The sequence below is a fragment of the Mobula birostris genome, chromosome 14 (genome assembly GCF_030028105.1).
Source record: "Mobula birostris isolate sMobBir1 chromosome 14, sMobBir1.hap1, whole genome shotgun sequence".
In the NCBI taxonomy this organism is placed as follows: Eukaryota; Metazoa; Chordata; class Chondrichthyes; order Myliobatiformes; family Myliobatidae; genus Mobula; species Mobula birostris.
In genome coordinates this window covers 37710738-37729385 of record NC_092383.1, presented here as the reverse complement: position 1 = coordinate 37729385, position 18648 = coordinate 37710738, and the positions used below count along the sequence as shown (strand labels likewise).

The following is an 18648-nucleotide window of genomic DNA, read 5'->3' as shown; positions in this document are numbered from 1 at the left end:
CACTGAGGTTCGTGGGGGTGGTCCCACAAAAGAGAAGGTAACTATGAAATATTGAGAATCTGCTTCAATTCCTGGCATTTCCCGAACAAGCAAAGTCAGCCATTTGTATTCTGCTTCAAATTCTGGTGTCAAAACATAACTGGCCTCAGACATTGCTCTTTGCAGCAGTTATCACTGCATTGCTGTTTTTCCAGGAACCTAATTCACTTTCAGCGTCTTCATTTTAACATCGCATAGACATTTTGACACTCAGCCTGCAGAATGGGTAACTCCTTCCAGCACAGTGTCGCACATATTGTTTGATGGAGTCACCCGTTGAGATTCTTTTTCAGTAATTGAAGTAAAACACTGCACAGAGGAAGATTATGCAAACATTTTGACTTGTTGCTCACTGTGGTGAAGTTAAATCCTTAGAGTCTGATCCTGTGAACCCATTTATAGAGCACGCAGAAGGATAAAACAGTGAACAATATCAGTCCCAAATGCACATACTGATCTGAGACTTTTGACATTTATTCAGACTCTTTGATACATGTTTTATAAAAGCATTAGGATTTCATAGTGCAAATTGGGACGACAATGACCAAAACCACAGTGCAGACAGCTGCTGCAATTAAGGCAGCGATCTTACAAATCCTAGCCCTCCTGAATTCTGCCTCTTTCCGTTTCAGCAAGGAGTCATATCCCGGAGTGTAAATATCCTCCATCCAGTATTCTAAATTATTAGGATTCAAAGATTCTTGATTCTGTAAGGAGACAGAAAGTCTTCTCAATGTCATTTCCAGCTGACTACGTAAAACAGAGAAGATTGTCTTAAACAATAGTAATTTAGTCCCACTAAATCCAAATGAGGGTAAAACTTAATGGATTAATGGCAGTTCAATTCTTTCTCTGGTAAGTAAAATCAGTAACGCGTGAAACAGGGGTAGAAGGTAGCCTACTCTCATATTAAATAGGATCACAGTCTCCTCCCTCACGCACTCTCCCCCTCCCACTCCTCTCTGACTTCATTAACATAAACAGATCAGTTCCTTCCCTCACCGAGAAGACATCACCCTCTCAGATGACAATTTCAAGGATTTTCAAACCTCAGCGTAAAGAAATCTCTAAAAGCCAAAAATCACAGAGGCTGGAATATAAATGTAAAACTATAAGGAATGGGAGAAGGAGGAGGAGGCTACTTGACCGGCTCAGCCTGATCAGCAACCCTCCACCCTGGGCCCTTCTCCAGCACAATCCCCATATCCCTCCATTCTCCCGATGTCCATCGACTCCTGTTTCCACCTTCTGAGTGGAAAAATATTCCTTCATCTCAGTCCTGGATTGCCTGTCCTTTGTTCTGAAACTGTGATACCTGGTCCTGGTCTCATCACCCTCCCCGTATCCAACCTGTCAAACCCTGTAAGAACTTTGTAAGGTTCAGTTAGATCTCATTGCATTCTGGATGAAATGGGATTTTGTTACTCAATATCTCTGCCGTCACTGGAACCAGACTGGTCAAACTTTGCTGGACTCCTTCTGCGGTAATGGGACAAAATCAGTTTAAGCATCCGGCTGTGGTCTCACTGAGTCCCAGTTCAACTACTGTAAGAACTATAATCTGAAACAAAACAGAAAACGTTGGAACTCCTCCGCAGATCAGGGAGCATCTGTGGACAGAGAGAAAGCATTAATGTTCTAGGTCCATGGACAGTTCTGATTCTCTCCCTCCTGAACGGTTGGGAAACTAGGCCCCCCACTTCTGCCTGAGGAAACTGTTCCTCAACATCACTCAGGCAGTCCTCTCGGAGCCTTGCTCACCTCAATGAAACCCCCTCATTCAGACTTGGTAAAGAGGTAGATGGCAAAATGCTGGTAATATCTGGAGTGCCCTCTTTGGAAAATGCAGTGGGATTAGATTATACAGCATCGCCTGAAAGGAGACAGGCTTGAACAGGACTTTGCAGCTGTGAAGTAAATACGGGTGACCCCTGAATTACATGTGTTTATGTAATGGGAATTCACCCTTCCGGAATCCACAAACCACTGTCTAATGAACACTCTCACTGAATTTATGTGAAAAAATAACTCGATTTTTTTCAACTCGCATTTCTGGGCACACGCATAGATGACGTGGCTTTGCATTTTTTTGGTGTGGAGGATACCAAAAAAAATGTGGGTTTCCTGTAGAAACTATCAGAAATAGCCTGTCTCTGTGGAAAAGGTCCATGTTATAATGCTCATGCTTCAGTCCTGATGAAGGGTCTGGGCCTGAAACGGTGACTGTTTATTCATCTCCATAGATGCTGTCTGACCTGCAGAGATCCTCCAGCATGTTGTATGTGTTGCTCTGGATTTCCAGCATCTGCAGACTTTGTGTCCATGTTATAATTGCTGCTTTCTACGATGTACTGTAAGTTTTTTTAAAATAATAAAGCATCTTTGTTTTGTTAATTACCAGCTATTCTTTAGTAGCCTACACAGAGAGAGAGAGAGAGAGAGAGAGAGAGAGAGAGAGAGAGAGAGAGAGGGAGAGGGAGAGGGAGAGGGAGAAGGAGAGGGAGAGGGAGAGGGAGAGGGAGAGGGAGAGGGAGAGGGAGAGGGAGAGGGAGAGGGAGAGGGAGAGGGAGAGGGAGAGGGAGAGAGAGGGAGAGGGAGAGAGAGAGAGAGACTCTGAGACAAGGAGACAAAATGAAGTCAAAGAAACTGGGAGTTTAACTGTTCTGTCCAATCTACAACATGGCACACCAGCTGGGATCCCTCCTAAATGAGATAATATGCGAACGCGCTTTGAGAGACAGCGAGCTGTGAAATTCAGTTGAACAAATAAACCTGCCTGAGCTACCAGACTTCCAATTTATCTACAGACTGGAGAAAGCGAAGGAAGAGTTTGTGCTGTCTACACAGAGCTGACTACAGCCAATTAATCAGGACAGATGAAAGTTAATATGTATCTCATTTGTGTCAAGGGAAGAGAATTGTACAATAAAGCCCTCAAATGAGACCCTGGAGAAGGCATTTCATATACACTGCAGCTGCTAGAACTGAAAGAGTTGATCATTACTTGTTGTTAACAAACAATCAGGAGCAGTAGAAATCCTTTGACATTTTCTGGTAGCTAACTGTTAGCAGATAATTGCAGGTTTGCAATAGTTGGAAGCCAGTGCAGGGTACCCCTGTGGCCGTTCCCCTCAATAATAAGTATACCGCTTTGGATACAGTTGAGGGTGGGGGTTGTCCTACCAAGGGGAAACCACAGCGACCAGATCTCTGGCATGGAATCTGGCTCAGAAGGGAAGGGGGAAGAAGAGAAGTGCAGTAGTGATCGGGGATTCCATAGTCAGAGGAACAGACAGGACATTCTGTGGACATGAAAGAAACACCTGGAGAGTACTTTGCCTCCCAGGTGCCAGAGCCAGGGATGCCTTAGATCGGATCCGCAGCATTCTAAATGGGGAGGGTGAGCGGCCATAAGTCATGGCATATATTGGTACCAGTGACATAGGCAGGAAAAGGGAGAAGGTCCTGAAGAGAGAATATAGGGAGTTACATAGAAAGCTGGAAAGCAGAACCTTCAGGATAGTAATCTCTGAATTGTTGCCGGTGCCACATGCCAGTGAGGGTAAGAATAGGATGATTAGGCAGATAAATGCACAGCCGAGGAATTAGTGCAGGGGCTGGGTTTCAGAGTTCTGGATTTTTGGGATCTCGTCTGGGGAAGGTACGACCTGTACAAAATGACGGGTTACACCTGAACCCGAAGGGGACCAGTACTCTTGTGAGCAGGTTTGCTAGAGCAGTTGGGGGGGATTTAAAGTAATTTAGCACGGGAATGGGAACTGGAGTGATAGGGCTGAGGGTGTGGCAGTTGGCATACAAGTAGATGCAGTGCATAGTGGGACTGTGAGGAAAGACTTTCAGGTGATAGAGCAAAATTGCAGACAGTGGGACAAAGAGTATCATTGGGGCAAGATCATAAAGGGTGACGAAGGGGTTAAATTTTACTGCACAGGGTATACAGAATAAGGCAGATGATGTTGTGGTGCAGTTAGAGATTGGCAGCTATGACGTTGTAGGCATCACTGAGTCGTGGCTGAAGGAAGATCATAGCTGGGAACATAAAATCCAAGGATACACATTGTATCAAGTTGTGCATTGGTTTTGATCAATACACACTACAGGTAGGTAGGTGGAGTGGGGCAGCTCTGTCCGTAAAAAATGAGATTAAATCTTTAGAAAGAGGTGACATAGGACTGGAAGATGTAGAATCCTTGTGGGTAGAGTTAAAAACTTGCAAGGGTAAAAAGATCCTGATTGGAGTTATATACAAGCTTCCGAACAGTAGCCAGGATGTGGGCTGCTACTTACAATGGGAAATAGAAAAGGCACGTAAAAAAGGAAATGTTATAATAGTAATGAGGGATTTCAGTATGCAGGTCAATTGGGAAAATTGAGTTGGCGCTAGATCCCAAGAGAAAGCATGTGTAGAACACCTACAGATGACTCTTTAGAACAGCTTGTGGATGAGCTCACTAGGGAAAAGACAATTTTGGATTGGGTATAGTGTAATGAACCAGATTTGATTAGGGAGATTAAGGTAAAAGAGCTCTCAGGAGTCAGAGATCATAATGTGATAGGATTCATCCTGCAGCTTCAGAAGGAGAAGATAAAGTCAGGTGTATCAGCATTACAGTAGAGTAAAGGAAACTACAGAGGCATGAGAGATGAGCTGCTTGGAAGGGGATACTAGCAGGATGATGGGAGAACAGCAATGGCTGGAATTTCACCAGGCAATTCGAAAGGGGCAGGATAGATACCTCCCAAAGGTGAATAAATATTATAAAGGGAGGATGAGGCAACCGTAGCTGACGAGGGAAGTCAACAACAGCACAAAACAACAGAGAGAGCATATAATATAGCAAAAATTAGTGGGAAGTTATAGGATTAGGAAGCTTTGAAAAACCAACAGAAGGCAATGAAAAGCCATAAAGAGAGAAAAGATGAAATATGAAGGTAAGCTACCCAATAATTTAGAAGAGGATACCAAAAGTTTTCTCAAAAATATAAAAAGTAAAAGAGAGGCAAAAGTGGATATTGGTCTGCTGGAGAATGACACTGGAGAGGTAATAAAAGGCATGAAGAAAAGGTCGAGGCACTTAATATGTATTTTGTGTCAGTCCTCACTGTGGAAGACACTAGCACTATGCCAGAAATTTAAGAGCTTCAAGGGCAGAATGAGTGATGCTGCTATCACTAAGGAGAAGGTGCTTGGGAAGGTTGAATGTCTGAAGATAGTTTGAGCACCTGGACCAGATGGACTACACCCCAGCATAGCTGGAGAGATTGTGGAGACATTAGTAATGATCTTTCAAGAATCAGTAAATTCTGGAATGGTACTGGAGGGCTGGATCAGATTGGTAAAGAACCCTGACCACTGGATCTACAATAGAGCAAGTCTTAGATGTTGAGTGTAAAGTCAACCACTTCTATGCTTCAGAAAACATGGAGCTCAGCTTCTGTGTAAGCAAGAACCTTTTGTGCACTTTAGTTCTACTACTGTGCTTAAGGTTGGTCCTTGCTCTGCTGTGGTGGTGATGTTGTGGGTTTTTTGAATAGACTAGTGAACAGGCTTCTGGTTTGGTCACCGGCCGCTCGACCATGGTTTTCAGTCAGGCACCGGACACTCGGAGAGATTCAGCGGGCGGCGGGCACTCGGCGCTCGGCTGGGGGCCGTGGCCAAATGGTTGGCAACTTGGGCCGGCTCCCCCACCAGACTTAGTCTGGTGAGGAGGGTGTGAGGTCACTCAGCAGGACTAAAAAATAACAAGACCTGACAAAGGGTGGATGAGCTCCTTGTGAGCCAACGGCCATCTTCCGTGGAAGAGATTAAAGCCTCACCACATATCTACGAATCGTATGCTATGCACTTAGTCAGAAGAGACATGATGAATTTGGGTGCTGCACCGGGTGTCTGGACCTGCCCAAGGCCTCCGCCTAAGGAAGGGCTGAGCTCAAAGAAGCAGCCGTGGCTGGAGGCCGACACGGTCTTGGGCTCGAGTTCGGTGGGGGTGGTGGTGGGTGGTGCCAAGGCGGCCAGCGAGAACAAACTGGAGGAGAGGCTGTACTCGGTGCTGTCGCAAGATGGAAGAAGATGGAAGCGCGTTGCCGCCAACCCTGGATTCGGGACGGCTCCCACTGACTGACTGACTGACTGAGTGAACAGAACAAATGTTGGTGCAGTTAAGAGCAAGCAAGAATGTATCATCGCCCCAGCACTGTTTTCTACATGTCTCACTGCAATGCTGAACCTCACTTCCAACAAGCTTCCAAGTGGAGTTGTGCTGTAATTGACAAACAGCAGTTTGATGTATGTTTTACTGCTGTTGTGATGCTCCAAAGCAGAGCAGACAGCCAGGTGGATTGAGTCTTCTTTAGACCTGTTGAAGGCAGTGACACATACCTTCTCTGTAATTTTACCAGAATGTTGGGTCCAGGATAGATTCTCAGAGATGTTGACACCCATTAACTTGAAATTGCTCACTTTTTCTACTACTGTACCCTCAATAAGGTCTGGTGTGTGTTCCCTCGACTTCCCCTTTCTGAAGTCCACCATCAATTCCATGGTCTTACTGACATTGAGTGCAAGGTGTTGCTGCAACACCACTCAACTAGCTGATCATCTCACCATCTCCTCATCACCATCTGAAATTCTGCTAACAATACTGGCATTGTTGGCAAATTTCTCCACACACATTGATGGGTGTAGAAAGAGCAGAGCAGTGCGCTAAGCATGTATCCTTCAGGTGCACAAGTGTTGACTGTCCAACGAGAGGGAGGTGTCATTTCGGATCCTCCCAGACTTTGCTCTCCCAGTGAGGAAGTCAAGGATCCAGTTACAGAGGCCCAGGTTTTTGGAGCTTGTTCATTAGAACTGAGGGTGTGATTGTGTAGAACGCTGAACTGTGGTCAATAAACAGCAGCCTGGCATGGGTATTTCTAGAGCCCAGGTGAGTGCAGAACCAGTGAGACTACATCTGCTGTGGACCTAGTGTGAGACAGGCAAACTGCAGTGGGTCCAGGACCTTGCCTTGGCAGGAGTCGATTCTAATGATGGCCAACCTCTCAAAGCACTTCATTACAATAGGAGTGAATGTCACTGGTCGATAGCCATTGAGGAGGGGCACCTTGCTTTTCTTGGGCACTGGTATGATTGTCGCCATTTTGAAGCAGATGGGAAATTCTGACTGCAGCAGAGAGAGATTCAAAATGTCCTTGACACTCCCGCTGGTTGGTTGGCACAGGTTTTCAGAGCCCCAGCAGGTACGCCATCACTGCCCAACACCATGCAAGTGTTCATCCTCTTGAGAGATGTTCTGACGTTGTCCTTTGGAGCAGAGATCACATGGTCACCAGATGACGCACCGGTGTAGTTTCATTCTCTCTCAAAGGATGCATCAAAGGTGTTGAGTTCATCTGGGAGCGAAGCATCACAGCCATCCTGGGCAAAGCCCTCCCTACCATCAGTGCCTCAAGGAGGTGGCATCCATTCCTAAGGACCCTCACCATTCAGTACTACCACTAGGGAGGATGTACAGGAGCCTGAAGACCCATATTCAATAACTCAGGAACAGTTTCTTCCCCTCTGCCATCAGATTTCTCAACAGTCCATGAACCCATGAATACTGCCTTGCTATTCCTGTCTGTTAGCATTATTGATTTATTTTGAAATTCAGGGTAACTTTTATGTCTTTGCACTGTTTTGCTGCTGCAAAACAATACATTTCACATGATACAAGTTAGTGATAATAATTCTGATTTTGAGTATTCCAATGTCAATAGGATATTTAATATCTTGGTATGAAAAGCAGATCATCGCACCTCACCTCTGTAAGACTGAGGAACTTAGGGTGTACTGTACTTCACGAAGGGGGAGTCCAGGGAACACAAACCAATCCTCATCGACGGGTCAGCAGTGGAAAAGGTCAGCTTCAAGTTCCTGGCTATCAGCTCCTCGAAGGATCTTATAGTGATGATGCAGAAAATTTGAAGTTAATAACTCATCTCCTTCTACCTTAGGCCACAAATTTATCAATCACCCTTAATGAGTTATTAACTGATGAGTTATTAACTTCAAACTTTCTGCATCATTGCTCAAAGAGTTGACCTGCATGTGCATGTACTGAGAGCTGTATAACTCATCTCCTTCTACCTAGGCCATGAACTTATCAATCACCCTTGCTATGGACACTTCCTGGAGGTCCAAGATCCGTATGCTTCACGACCACTGGACTAAGTATGTAAATGTAGGAGGGGACTATATTGAAAAATAAATGTGCTAGGTTTTCTAAAATTGACCCCTTCCACCTAGGCCACAAACTTATCAATCACCCCTCGTACGTCAGTGGTAATAAATCTGATTCTGATTCTTGATTTCACAGCCTTTGTCCATGTTGGAACTGAAACTGCGTCAAGCTCTGGAGCCAAGTGTTACTGGCACAAAACCAAACTGAGCAGCAGGTGAGAAGGTTATTGGTGAGTCAGCAGTTCTGCCAGAAGTTCCCATATTGCACACAATCACAGCTAAGCACATCTATAACTCAACATTATCTGCCAGTGTGGCCCTGGCAATGGTGAAGTGGGAGCTTTGGTTTGCTGATCCCAGTTCCCTTGACCTAAGGTGATCAGGCAGGTATTCTTGGGAATAATGCACAAGGTGCAAAATCAGTTCATCCCCCGGAGAAGGAAGGATTCAAAGGGGGGAAAGTAGCCACAGTGGTTGACAAAGGAAGTCAGAGATAGCATAGCATTAAAAAAGAAGAAGTATAACAGAGCTAAGGTGAGTGGGAAGACGGATGATTGGGAAATTTTTAAGGAGCAACAGAACTTAATTAAAAAGGCAATACAGGAAGAAAAAATGAGGTATGAACGCAAGCTAGCTAGGAATATAAAGGAGGATAGCAAAAGTTTTTTTAGGTATGTGAAGAGAAGGAAGATCGTTAAGAACAATGTTGGGCCCTTGAAGAATGAATTGGGAGAAATTGTTATGGGAAACAGAGAAATGGCAGACGAATTTAATAAGTACTTTGGATCTGCCTTCACTAGGGAAGACACAAGCAATCTCCCAGATGTATGGATGCGCCAAGGACATAGGGTAACAGAGGAACTGAAACAGATTAACATTAGGAAGGAAACAGTGATGAGTAGACTGATGGGACTGAAGGCTAACAAATCCCCAGGTCCAGATGGTCTGCATCCTAGGGTACTAAAGGAGGTGGCTCTGGAAATTGCAGATGCATTGGTGATCATTTTCCAATGTTCCTTAGATTCAGGATCAGTTCCTGAGGATTGCTGAATGGCTAATGTTATCCCACATTTTAAGAAAGGAGGGAGGGAGGAAACAGAGAACTATCGCCCTGTACATCAGTAGTGGGGAAGATGCTAGAGTCCATTATTAAAGATGAAATAGCGGCATATCTTGATAGCAGTGATAGGATTGGGCCGAGCCAGCATGGATTTACCAAGGGCAAATCATGATTGACTAATCTATTGGAGTTTTTCAAGGATGTAACCAGGAAGATAGACGCGGGAGATCCAGTGGATGTGGTGTACCTTGACTTTCAGAAGGCATTTGATAAGGTACCACATAGGAGATTGGTGGGTAAAATCAGAGCTCATGGCATTGGGGGGAGGATATTGACATGGACAGAAAACTGGTTGGCAGATAGAAAGCAAAGGGTAGCAGTGAATGGGTGTTTCTCGGAATGGCAGGTGGTGACTAGTGGGGTGCCACAGGGCTCGGTATTGGGACCACAGCTGTTTACGATTTACGTCAATGATTTAGAGGGAGGCATTGTGAATAACATCAGCAAGTTTGCTGATGATACTAAGCTGGGTGGCAGTGTGACATGTGATAAGGATGTTAGGAAAATTCAAGGTGACTTGGATAGGCTGGGTTAGTGGGCAGAAACTTGGCAGATGGCGTTTAATGTGAATAAGTGTGAGGTTATTCACTTTGGGAGCAAGAGCAGGAAGGCAGATTATTATCTGAACGGTGTGGAGTTAGGTAAGGGTGAAATACAAAGAGATCTAGGAGTACTTGTTCATCAGTCTCTGAAGGTGAATGAGCAAGTGCAGCAGGCAGTGAAGAAGGCTAATGGAATGTTGGCCTTTATTACAAAGGGAATTGAGTACAAGAGCAAGGAAATCCTTTTGCATTTGTAGAGGGCCCTGGTGAGACCACACCTGGAGTATTGTGTGCAGTTTTGGTCTCCAGGGTTAAGGAAGGAAATCCTGGCTGTGGAGAAGGTGCAGCGTAGGTTCACTAGGTTAATTCCTGGGATGTCCGGACTGTCTTATGCAGAGGGGTTAGAGAGACTGGGTTTGTACACGCTGGAATTAAGGAGATTGAGGGGGCACCTGATTGAGACATATAAGATTATTAAGGGATTGGACAAGATAGAGGCAGGAAATATGTTCCAGATGCTGGGAGAGTCCAGTACCAGAGGGCATGGTTTAAGAATAAGGGGAAGGTCATTTAGGACAGAGTTGAGGAGGAACTTCTTCTCCCAGAGAGTTGTGGAGGTGTGGAACGCACTGCCTCAGAAGGCAGTGGAGGCCAATTCTCTGGATGCTTTCAAGAAGGAGCTAGATAGGTATCTTATGGATAGGGGAATCAAGGGTTATGGGGACAAGGCAGGAACCGGGTATTGATAGTAGATGATCAGCCATGATCTCAGAATGGCAGTGCACGCTCGAAGGGCCAAATGGTCTACTTCTGCACCTATTGTCTATTGTCTATTGTAACTACCATTAGCGACCCGAGACTGCCCTGATTCCTTGTTAGATCAGTTGTTTTACAGAAGGGTCTGGGAAGCCTGAACTCTGCAGTCTGGGGTATGCGGTGAGCATTTAACATCTGCTGCTATGTTTGCTGTCTGTTCTGTCTGATAAATGAACTTCTCAACCGAGACCCACCAGATAAGTGTTACTTAAGATGTCCTGAATCATCGGCAGGGGTGGCACTAGACGAGACTCAAAGCCACAGTAGTTGATTCCAATCTGAAATTTCCTGTGAGTTAGATATGCAGGAAAAAGTTTACTTATTCTAATTAGACTGAAATGGGTGGGAATTAGCTGAGGTCTTCAGGTGGTTTTCACTTGCATCTGTTAATATAATAAATTCTTAGAACATCAATCAACACTTTACTTAGAAATATAATGTACCACCTTCAAATATTCAATAGATTTCAATCTCCCCCCTCATTCTTCTAAATTCCAATGAGTACAGGCCCAGAATGATCAGATTACTCCTCATACATTAACCCTTTTATTCCTGGGATCATTCTCGCGACCTCCCCTGGGTCCTCTCCAATGCCAACACACCTTTTCTTAGATAAGGGGCCCAAAACTGCTCACAGTTTTTGTTAGGGAATGTTTTTAAAGTCACAGACGCAATGCAGACTGATGGAGACATAGATCATTCATTGTATAAGGGTGAACAGGGTCAATAACCTCCTCCGAGTCTGATGGACTTCTTTCAACCCAATCCAACTAAGGTTTGGCAGGCTGACTTCACTGAGCCTGATTTCAGGAGAATTTAAAAGAAGCTTAAGGAATAGTAGCAGAAAGAAAGCACAAACACTGAAGCTCACCTAGATTTCCAGAGCTATTAACTTTACCTTTTCACTGGTGTTCCTATTGTACTCCTCAATGGCCCAGGATGGCTGAGGCTGCTTCTGCTCCAGGACCTCGGTCAACCGGAGATCTGTGTACAGCGGATTGTTCTTCATGTGGGATTTCATGGAATTGGGATACACATGAGGGCTGAAGACTTGTTCAATTAAAAGGGAATCTTTCCCGGGCTTTGATGGCCGATGCGATTGTGAGGTGACACAGCGCCGATCTGCCTAGAAAAGAATTTAAAGGGTTGCAGTGCAATGCGAAGAAGAAAGTAACATCTCATTAAAAGTTGCAGTGACTCAGATAAAAAAAACATTGCCGCAAGTAAAATATCTAGCAGGTCCAAAAAGCTGAAGTGCATTCCTTGGGGTCTTTGTTCCTCAACAGTGAGGTGAATGCCCGGCAGAAAATTTAAACTAACTTCAGTTTTCCTGGCTGAAGGGTAAATGATTTTAAAACTATTACAGAAGTCTTAAAAAGACATGTGGGGTACAGAACTGCAAAATTCATTCTGGACTACTTTACAAATAACCTTCAATGCAAATCAATCAGTTGAAAATAAATTTGAGTTCATCATTCTCACTATTGATGTAAAATCGGTTGCAAGTTCAGGGCATGAAGGGGCTCACTTTGAGTGGTTGGCGATCAAATAACACCAGTGCACTATTTGTACTGGAATGATGGGCAAAGACTATGTCCAAGAAGGAAGGGCATAACCGCCCACCCTTGACATTCAATTGCATTACCTTCTCTAAGTCCCCCATTTTTAGCATGATTGGTGAGCAACTTAGCTGAACTTGCCTCACTAACATCATGGCTACAAGCATAGGTCAGAAGCTAGGTAGTAGCTCACGTCCCAACACACTAAAGAGCTTTCAAAATAATCTACATGGTACAAAGTATGATGGATTGGTCCCCGCAAGCCAGGAGGTGTGCAGTTCCAACAAGACTCAGGAAGCCTGCTACTGTTCAGGATAAAACAGCCTACTTGACTGACATCCAACCAGCCTCCTTAAACGTTCATCACCTACACAAACTGGGGATGGTGGCAGCATTGTGTAGCTTCCACGAAATGTGATGCAGTTCCTTCCTTTGACTGTTGCCAAACCCATGACCTCCACCACCAAGAAGGACAAGAACAGCAGAGTATGAAATCATCACCTGCAGGCTCTTCTCAAGTCCTACACCATTCTGACTTGGAAATATAACGTCATTCCCTCATCATCACTGGTTCTAAATATTGGAACTCCCAATCCCACAGCTCTGTGGGAGCTCCTTCACTAGGAGGACTGCAGGGGTTCATGAAAGTGACTTGGCAGCATATCCTCAAGGATAATTGGGGAAGGCCAATAAAGGCTGACCATTGCCCACCATGTTGAATAAAGACTTGCCCCTGATTTTGCCACTAATTTTAAAAATTTGCTGGATTATCAGATTAAATACCAATTAAAATTGCAAGAGGTAATTAGTACTAATAAATTACAAAATCTTGACCGCTCCATTGAAAAGGTGATAATTGTTAATGCTATGTTAATGAAGCATTCTTGCTAAGGGAACAATTTAAACTTGCAAATTTTAAGCATTTCTATTTTTAACATGTTCTTTTCTTACCTCTGCTCCCCTTTCAAACCAATTTTTCCTTTTTCCTCTATTTCCCTTTCTGTGTCTGATTTGACTCCCATTTGCCTTTGTACTTCATTGCATTAAATTTCCTTTCCATTGGTGGATGAGATAGGCTGCTGACACTGAGCTTTAGGCTTCTCTTGCTTGCAAACAGATCAGCTTCGTGTCACCCTGTATCACTGTTCGGTTTGAGTGGTTATCCCTTTCATAAACACTGTGCCTGATGGAACCAGGGATGCTCAGCTACCAGTCCATTCCGAGGATTGATACTATTGGTCTGCAGTTATGAATAATACTCTTGTGAACACGGTGATGATATAAAGACAAGTCATTGCATCCACCAGTGTGCAGAAATTGGAGTGTAGGAGACAGCAGTCTTGTGTGACCACAAGATATAGGAACAGAATTAGGCTATTTCGCCATTGAGTCTAACCTACCATTCAATCAGGATGGGTTTATTCTCAATCTCATTCTCCCCTTTCTGCCTGTAACGCTCGACTCCTTTACCCATTAAGAACTTATCGATCTCTGCCTTAAATAGATCCAATGATTTGACCTCTACAGCCCAATGAATTCCACAGAATCACTGCTCTCCACTTACTTTTCTCTTTTTGCACTATTTATTTAATTTAACTTATACAAAAACTATAATTTATAAGAATTGTACTGCTGCCACATAACAACAAATTTCACAACATATGTCAATCATATTAAACCTGATTCTGATTCTCCCTGGCTGAAGAAATTCCTCTTCATCTCAGTTTTAAAGGGACAGCCCTTTATCTTGAGGCTGTATCATCTGAACTTAGACTCTTCTACTAATGGCAACATCCTCTCCATATCTACTCTATCCAGTAGGTTTCAATTCAATTGGTTCACCTTTCTGAACTCCATCTCATATAGGCCGAGAGACATCAAACATTCTTCATTAATTAAGCGTCTTGTGTACCTCCTCTGAACTCTCTCCAGGACCATCATATTCTTTCTTAGATATTCAAATATAGTTTGACCAATACCTTGCAAAGCCTCAGCAGTACACCTTTGAATTTATCTTCAAGTTCTCTCAAAATGAATGCTAACATTGTGTTTGTCTTCTTTATTGCTGACTCAATCTGCAAGTTGAACCAGGACCCCAAACCCCTTTGTACTTCCGGATTTCTAAGTTGTCTCCCACATTACCACATCTTTAACTTTCTAGCAATGTGCATAAGTACACATGTCCCTGTGCTGTATTCCATCTGCCACTTCTTTTCCCTGCCTCCGAGACACAACCTGTTCTTCCACCCATCCTTGTATCATCTGCAAACCTGGCCACAATGCCACCAGTCCTCATCCTAGATCAGTAACATATAAAGTAAAAAGTTGCAGTTCTAACGCTTACCCCTGCAGAAATTCACAGTGATCAGGAGCCATCTAAAAAAGGATCCCTTTATCTGTCACTCTGACCTTAACCAATCAGCCAATCTTCTAATTTAGTACCTTGCATCTAATACCACAGCTCTTACCTTGTTCAACAACTTTGTGTGTGGCACCCTGTCAATATACTTCTGGGTACACTGCTCTAAAATTTCATCCTTAGTAATGGACTTCAAATTCTGACCAACCACGCAGGTCAGGTTAACTGCCCTGTCTTTTGCCTCTCCTCTTGAACAGGAGAGTCACATTTGCAATTTTCCAATTGTCCACAACCCTCCCTGACTCTGGTGATTCTTTAAAGACCGCCACGAATGAGTTCACAGTATCTTTAGCTAGTCCTTGCAGAACTCTGGGCTGTCGTCCATCTGGTCCAGGTGATTTATCCATCTTCAGGCTTTTCAGCTTCCCCAGCACCTTCACCTTAGTAATGGCCACTACACTCACCTCTGTCCCCTGACTCTCTTCAACTTCTGGTATGTTACTTGTGTTTCCCACAGTGAGGTCTGCCACAAAGTACTTATGTAGCTCCTTACAATTACAAATCTTAAAAAAAAATTACTGCATGGTAGCATAGTAGTTAGCACAACGCTTTACAGTACAGGTGACCTGGGTTCAATTCCCGTCACTGCCTGTAAGGAGTTTGTATGTTCTCCCTGTATTCACGTGGGTGTCCTCCGGGTGCTCCAGTTTCCTCCCACAGTCCAAACATGTACTGGATCATAGGTTAACTGGTCATTACAGTTTTGTCCCGTGATTAGGCTAGGATTAAATGGGGATTGTTGGGCACAGTAGCTCGAAGTGCCAGAAGGACCTGTTTCACACCGTATTTCTAAATAAAACATAAATGATGAGGCAGTGTGTTAGTTTGTGCTTCGCACCGACTACAATACAGTCTGTGCATGAATGTTGGAAGGCTCAGTTTCCCCACACCAGGCAAACGATAAACGCCTGCGATATACCAGTCTTTCAGGAAGTGACTACTTAAACAAAAATATAAAATGCAGGAACGAGTCAGCAAGTCAAGTAGCAACTGTAGAGGGAGAAAGGGAATTAATGCTTTGGGTCAAAGACCACAGAGTGAAGGGTCCGCATGTTTTTAGAAAGCCCTGGGTTTTTTCTTTGTATTTCCAGTTTGCAGATTTTCATTTGCAGGTTATTTCTGAACTTTGTATCTTTGAATGTTATAATCTAAATTCAGAATCTGGGCTTTTATTTCTATGGCTGAAATTGTTTGGTGATGAAGGATAAACATGACTGTGGTGAGTTCACTTATCCCAAAGGTTTCTCCTCCCACCTCCATGCACATGTAGCAAAAACATCCAATGACTGGCCTGGTTACATGACCTGCTGCATTTCCATTGGCAGGCTACCAATTTCAGTGTACATCTGTTTAGGTAATAAGTAATAGACTGGTAATGGGGGTTGCTCTGAGTCCAACATAGTCTTGATGGGCCGAATGGCCTCTTTCTCTGTCAGAAGAAGATAGCAAATATGGGTGAAATCAATCCACTAAGGTTTAGTATTTTCTCTTACACAGTCTATTAAACTCACAGACGTGGTGATCAGCATGAGCTCTACAAACAGGCTTTGTTAAGCACCTCAAGGAGATAGGAAATTACAAGTAGCACATGATGCCACTTATAATAAGGCAATACCGGCCAATAAGAATGGAGCTCTCAGTTTGAAATTATATGCCACTAGTCTGAGGAGCAGTTCTTAGAACTTGTACAATACCATGGATTTCTACAGATGGCTTTGCCAACTTCCAGACTGCACAATAGCCCATTACATGGTATGCTAATAAGCAAATCCACAGGCAGCTGGCCACTGCTTTGATGTTCAACAAAAAAGATTATTTCCAACGTAATTCTATTAGCCTTTAGGCTGATTATTGTTTCCTGATTTGAACCAGTACCTAAAGGTTTATGAATGAGTGAAGATCTCACTTGAATAGTAATGTCTTAATCACAAACTATTTTGCCAGCTTATGTCATTTCAATAAATATTCTCAGTCTAAGAGGAAAAAGTGAGAATCATTTTGCAGTGGCCATGGCAACCTAAATGATACAATAAAGGCAATTACAGTTTACAGAGCTGTCAGCCAGTCAGCAGTTTTTTTTTTACCAGGACTAAGAAGATGAACTGGGTAATGATTGGAAAATGAAAGGAACAGCTCTACACACGAATGAGGGGACCGCTTTTTGGGTGCAGGGATGGGTCTACTGGTGAGTGATGAGTGATGGGCTCCATCATGGGCGCTAGCCTCCGTAGTATCCATGACATCTTCTTGGAGTGACGCCTCAGAATGGTGGCATCCATCACGAAGGACCCCCGTCTCCCAGTTCTCATTGCTACCATCAGGGAGGAGGTACAGAAGCCTGAAGGCACACACTCAGCGATTCAGGAACAGCCTCTTCCCCTCTGCCATCTGATTTCTGAATGAACCCATGCACTCTACTTCACTACTTTTAAAATTTCTATTTTTGCTCTACTTATTTAACTTAACTACTTAATATATATATATATTAGCATTATTCCCATTTGTGCCTACTATTATGTACCACTGTCACAAAGACAACAAATTGCACGACATGCGCTGGAGATATTAAAGGTGACTCTGACTCTGAGAAAGGGATGAGGGGATATGAGCAATGAGGGAGCTTGCTAGTGTAGGAATGAGTCTACCGGTGGCTCTCCTGCTATGCATGGGCATCATTCTTAGTTACTGGCTGGACGGCAGAACAGAACAGAGAACAGAGAACCAAGACCGCCAACACTAATCTGGGGAGCAGTTCTTCTGCAATGTGGTCAGGGGGGAGCCAAATTGACAGGTGCTGGCGTTTCCAGTGTTTCTCCCATATTCTGGATGGGCTTGTACAATTTCCCTATTGCTGCCATGTGTAGCCATTACGTGGCACTGAACAACACAAAGAGCACAGAGCAAGCAGATTATTTTTTTTTGCATGATTCGTTAAGCCAGCTGGTGAATGGAGATCTCTTTGTCAAGAAAAGCCTCAGGATTTAACATCTCACTGGTCAACTGGAAGCACCGTAATCACAATTAGACAAAATGTAGTCAGTGATTTATTAAGGAATCCTAATAATTAATTGTTTTCTCACTGCATGCCTCTAAATTAAATCACTCTCCTTTTTTGAAGCTTCATCAACTTTCACCACTTTTGAAGTTTTGATTATGTACACCTTCAGGGAATTCTGTGCCTCTAGATGTGTAAAAATGTAATACTTAATTTGCCTTCTACTCCAATTCTTTCTTCTGATATGCAAACTTCTCAAAACAATATTTATTTATTGAGAAGTGGCACGTAATAAGCCCTTCCGGCCCTTCAAGCCATGCCGCCCACCAATCCCCCAATTTAATCCGAGCCTAATCACTGGACAATTTACAATGGCAAATTAACCTATCACCTGGTAAGTCTTTGGACAGTGGGAGGAAATCAGAGCACCCGGAGGAAACCCACATGGTCACAGGGAGAACGTACAAACTCCTTACAGGCAGCGGTGGGAATTGAAAGTTACTATCTAGTACAGTCTGATGCAGTAAGGGGGCAGTGGTTGGAAACACATCTTTTTGACTCAGGCAAGGAGTGTTGCAAGATCCAAGCTAGTATTTGTTGGCAATTGGCCTTGAAGGTCATAATGGCTCTGAGAACAGGAGCTCTGTGAATTCTACTGTCCAGCTGTTGTAATAGCCTCATATTAAAAGAAAGCTTAATATTCCACAAAGAGGTAAAGGTGTGTTGGAAGAAGGACTTTGGAATTATATACTATAATTCTACCCATCTAGAGGAGCTGAGGGTTCTGAAGGTGTGTACAATCAAGGCTTGGAAGATGGTGGAGTATGATGAAGCATTTTAAAAGCAGAGTCATCTTCAGTCAGTGACTTTACTTACAGGCATACAAGGAGAAAACAAAGAATTTTCGTGATTCCTT

At 43.7% G+C, this 18648-nt stretch overlaps 1 protein-coding gene across 1 annotated transcript in view; it reads right to left on the bottom strand.

Moving 5' to 3' along the window:
- Positions 1–548: 548 nt before the first annotated feature.
- minar1 (membrane integral NOTCH2 associated receptor 1) overlaps positions 549–18648 on the bottom strand; it is a 38401-nt gene continuing 20301 nt past the window's right edge. The window contains 2 exon segments of the mRNA XM_072277880.1: positions 549–746; positions 11631–11885. Of these exon segments, the coding sequence (XP_072133981.1) occupies positions 549–746; positions 11631–11885 (453 nt within the window).